The sequence below is a fragment of the Morone saxatilis genome, unplaced genomic scaffold (assembly GCF_004916995.1).
Source record: "Morone saxatilis isolate NCDOM2014 unplaced genomic scaffold, NCSU_SB_2.0 Contig16, whole genome shotgun sequence".
Taxonomy (NCBI): Eukaryota; Metazoa; Chordata; class Actinopteri; family Moronidae; genus Morone; species Morone saxatilis.
Genome location: NW_023339718.1, coordinates 27,625,633 through 27,629,539, shown reverse-complemented (window position 1 = coordinate 27,629,539; position 3,907 = coordinate 27,625,633). Strand labels below are relative to the sequence as shown.

General features: G+C 40.6%; 2 protein-coding genes across 2 annotated transcripts in view; one reads left to right on the top strand and one right to left on the bottom strand.

Moving 5' to 3' along the window:
* LOC118326013 (tenascin-like) overlaps positions 1–3,769 on the top strand; it is a 5,613-nt gene extending 1,844 nt beyond the window's left edge. The window contains exon 4 of the mRNA XM_035658896.1: positions 3,680–3,769. Within this exon, the coding sequence (XP_035514789.1) occupies positions 3,680–3,720 (41 nt within the window). The 3' untranslated portion in view covers positions 3,721–3,769. The remainder of the gene's footprint in view (positions 1–3,679) is intronic.
* The window catches only part of LOC118326124 (tenascin-like), a gene marked incomplete at its 3' end in the record, with an annotated part of 40,651 nt that overhangs the window by 10,729 nt on the left and 26,015 nt on the right, over positions 1–3,907 (bottom strand).

Below are 3,907 nucleotides of genomic sequence, written 5' to 3'. Positions count from 1 at the left end.
TATTATTATTATTATTATGTATTCATACAATTACCCCTAATTAATTGATTCTAGATTAGCAGGTAAAAATTGAATACCAATAGTAAAAATTCATCGTACTTAGATCAAATAATTGTTATCTCAACCTCTTGGTATTAATCCTATTCATTGTACTCAAAACACATTTGTGCAGTGCCTGAATTGGACAAAAAAGGTGCCACTACCATAAGTCAGTAGATACCTAACCTTAAACACAACATAAGCCTAACCCCAGTTCTTTTGGCATTTTGTATGCATTTTAATGAGGAAATTCTCAGCCCAGAAATAGATGTTATTGTGGAATAAAATGCCACTTAGAGCTGTCAGCATTAATGCAAAAACAGGTTGTCACCTTCAAACCTTGCATAGGTTCATTGGTTTCTATATCGGGGGTTATCTATCATGCAGCCCCCAACAGAGTATTGAAAACAACCCGACATGTCATGTCAGCCTGAGTGATTAGCTCATTAGATTTCATTGCTTTGTTGTGATTTAGCAGTGGTAGTAAAGCAAGATATCGATTTCCAACCCTACTAGAAAGTTATGAGATATCTCCATAGCTCCATCAGGCCATAAAGCCCAATGGCTTGTAGCACCCTGACGAGCTCAGCGCTGGGGATCAATATAAAAATAGAAAACAACCCTGTTTTCTCTCTATATATTCTTTATATTGATCCCCTACATTGTGACTTAATCTGCCAGACCAACCGCCTTGTTGACTGGGGGTACCTTGGAACACTTTTGTTGAAGTTGTTCAATGTGTATTTTCTTTAAAGGTAAGCCTCAGTGGCTGGCTTCCCAGGCTGACACTTAAACCTGGACTCAAACTGGGCTGGCTGTTACCTCTTGGAGACCTCTGTTTAGGCAAAGCAGATTCAACAGGCGCAACACATTCAGCACTAGGTTTAATAAATGGCAGCTCCATCTAACAGTGGGTCAGGACTATGCTTATTTATGGTGTGAAAATAGTCTGCACTTGCCAGGATAAACATAAGTATGCAAGGGAAAGCCATTAGAGGCCTACCATCATTTTCTTGTATACCGAGCAGTGAGAGCAGGGCTGGTAAAGCAGTAACAACTAAAGTGTTGAGCACATAAAGTTAGTTTTTGTTCAATTTCTGCAGTCATCTATAAATAAACTACAGAAATGGAAGTGCAGTGATAATGCTTGCTTTGTAGTTTTATCATATTTTGATGTTATATCATTGGCACACACTGATCTGTATTCTAAGGGAAATTGCACACCGACACTCTAAATCCACTCCATATGAATTTAATAACCTGGAAGATGACTTTGAAGGACTTTCCAAATGTACACCAGCATATTGCTGCCACTATGATAAAAAAAAGTGTTCTTGTGTTAAGAAAAATCCTTTTCACGTTATCACAAACTGTATAGCCTAGGGTTTGGGTACCATTCACATTTGAACCAGGACCTGGATTTTAGTATGGATTTTTAGTATCGGCCATAACATTCTGACCACCTGGGCACCCTGGTGGGTCAACAAACTGCAATGCGCTGGGTGTTCTGACACCTTTCTATCAGAACCAGCATTAACTTTTTAACGTTTGAGCTATAGTAGCTTGTCTGTTGGATCGGACCACACAGGGCAGCCTTCGCTCCCCACGTGCGTCAGTGAGCCATGACCCTGTCTCCCGTTCACTGCTTTTCCTTCCTTGGACCACTTTTGATAGCTACTGACCACTGTAGACCAGGAACACCCCACAAGAGCTGCAGTTTTGGAGTTACTCTGACCCAGTCATCTAGCCATCACAATTTGGCCCTTGTCAAAGTCACTCAAATCCTCACGCTGCCTTTTTTTCCTCTGCTTCTAAACAACATCAACTTTGAGGACAAAATGTTCACTGCTGCCTATTTATCCAACCTACTGACAGGCCGCCAGTGTTATTTCACTTCACCTGTCAGTGTCATAATGTTATGGCAGATCGGTGTATGTTCCATAAAATATAATAAAGATTTCAACTGTATAAGGCTCTGTGCTGCCAAACAAGAAGCTTCCAGAAATCATAATGGGGAGATGTTTTGTCCATTAATGCAAGATAAGAAATTGTGCTTACTGCTGTGACACCATATGCAAGCACCAAGAGATCAGAAGTTATGGCTTTGATCGGTGTAGTATTCAATTGCACATAACTGTTTGGTTCATACTAGTTTTGTAAAACACACACAAATTTCACATACATAATTATAATTATCATATCAAGTTATAATAGATAGTCAAAGATAAATAAGTATGGTTAATCAGCACACTTGCCAACTTCCAGACATTACACAGCTTAAATCAGGAGACCAAGCTGTCGTAGTCTGCGTTGTTGAAACCACAGCACCCGCCTGTCACTCGAAGCCGACTGCTGCTCTTAATTATGCATAACTTTAAGCCTTAATATAATTTAAACAAACAAAAAACAAAAAGATTCACCCCTGTGCAGTTGTCAGAACAGGGAATTAGAGATTTTAACATAGTGGTCTTAGGATGAGATTTGATGCACTTATGGAGCAGCCTCAAATCTGTGCGTGTTGGGTTCTTTGCCAGGCACGGAGGTTGCTGCTGGGATTCTCCCTTCTTTTGTCGTAAACTAATCTAATCATCTCCTGCTCCAGCTTCATTAAACAACACATATAAGGAGGCAATTGATTTTTGCCAAACTCTCAGCAAGAAAAGCAAAATAGGAATATTTCCCAAAATGTCCCAAAACTATTCCTTGAGGTGACCGCAGGCATGCACCCGACTGAATCTTTTTCGTCCTCACTTGCAGATATATGGTTGCTACAAGGGGCAAACCGCATCATTTTGCAGCATTTCTCTCTTGCAGTTGTTTTGGTTTTGTGTGTTTTGGTATTTGCATTATTTCTTTGGCATTTTGTTTTGTGGGGTTTATAAGTTTTTGCTTCTGCTTCGTTTTCTGTGATTGCAGCATTTTCTGTGATTTGTTTTTATGTGTTTGGTGTTTGTTTTGCATCATTCCTGTGTTTTGCAGCGTTTTGCCATTTGTGGCGCGTAATGCCTTGTCGGCCACGTACGATTATTCTTACAAGATTATTTCCCACTTTTTCTATGTCAATCCTCTAAAGTGAACTGCTGTGTCTGTTATGGACTGTGTTATTAAGCATAAACCTTCTTCAAAACTAAGCTATATTGAGCTAGTTTTGATGGTCATCTTGATACTACTAAAATAAGAGGACTGGGCTGGGAAACTATAAAGGGTGTGAGACTAGAAACATGAAGCAGGAGAAAATAGTCAATGCAGTAAACAGAATCTTGATTCATATTATTAGCACTGGCCTAGTTTGACAATTGATCTAGAGTTAGGTGCTTTGAGCTAAACGGACTTCACTGAGAATGAATTGTCAATCAAACAAAGTAGCTCACGCCTAAAGCATACCCTGCATTATCGTCTATTTCACTCTAAATGGGACCATCATTACTCAATGAAACATAATTGCTGTATGAAAAGAAGACTTGAGACCATAAGCACATTAGGAAACTGTTTACTGACTAATAAAATTCATGTCAACAAGTAGGGGTCTTTCTCCATAAGACTCAATAATATCTGCCTACTAGATGCTATAGAAGACCCTTAAATTTAGCTAGTTAGAGGTCCTTCAACAGCCTTTCCATGCCACCTTTACTTCTTCCAGTGATCGACGGCCCCAGGCCAGGTGGACGTGCGCGAACGTGACTGACACCACAGCACTGCGTGACCTGTTTCCAGCCTGTGGCTGAGGTGGAGGGTCATTGTCTCCTACAAGCCCAGTCCAACCCAGCTTGATCGCAAGTGTGTGGAGCTTTCTCCACTGACAACCAGTACCACCTGGGGAGGCCTCACCCTGACACCCAGTAACGAGGTGTCCTAGCCAATCTCTCTC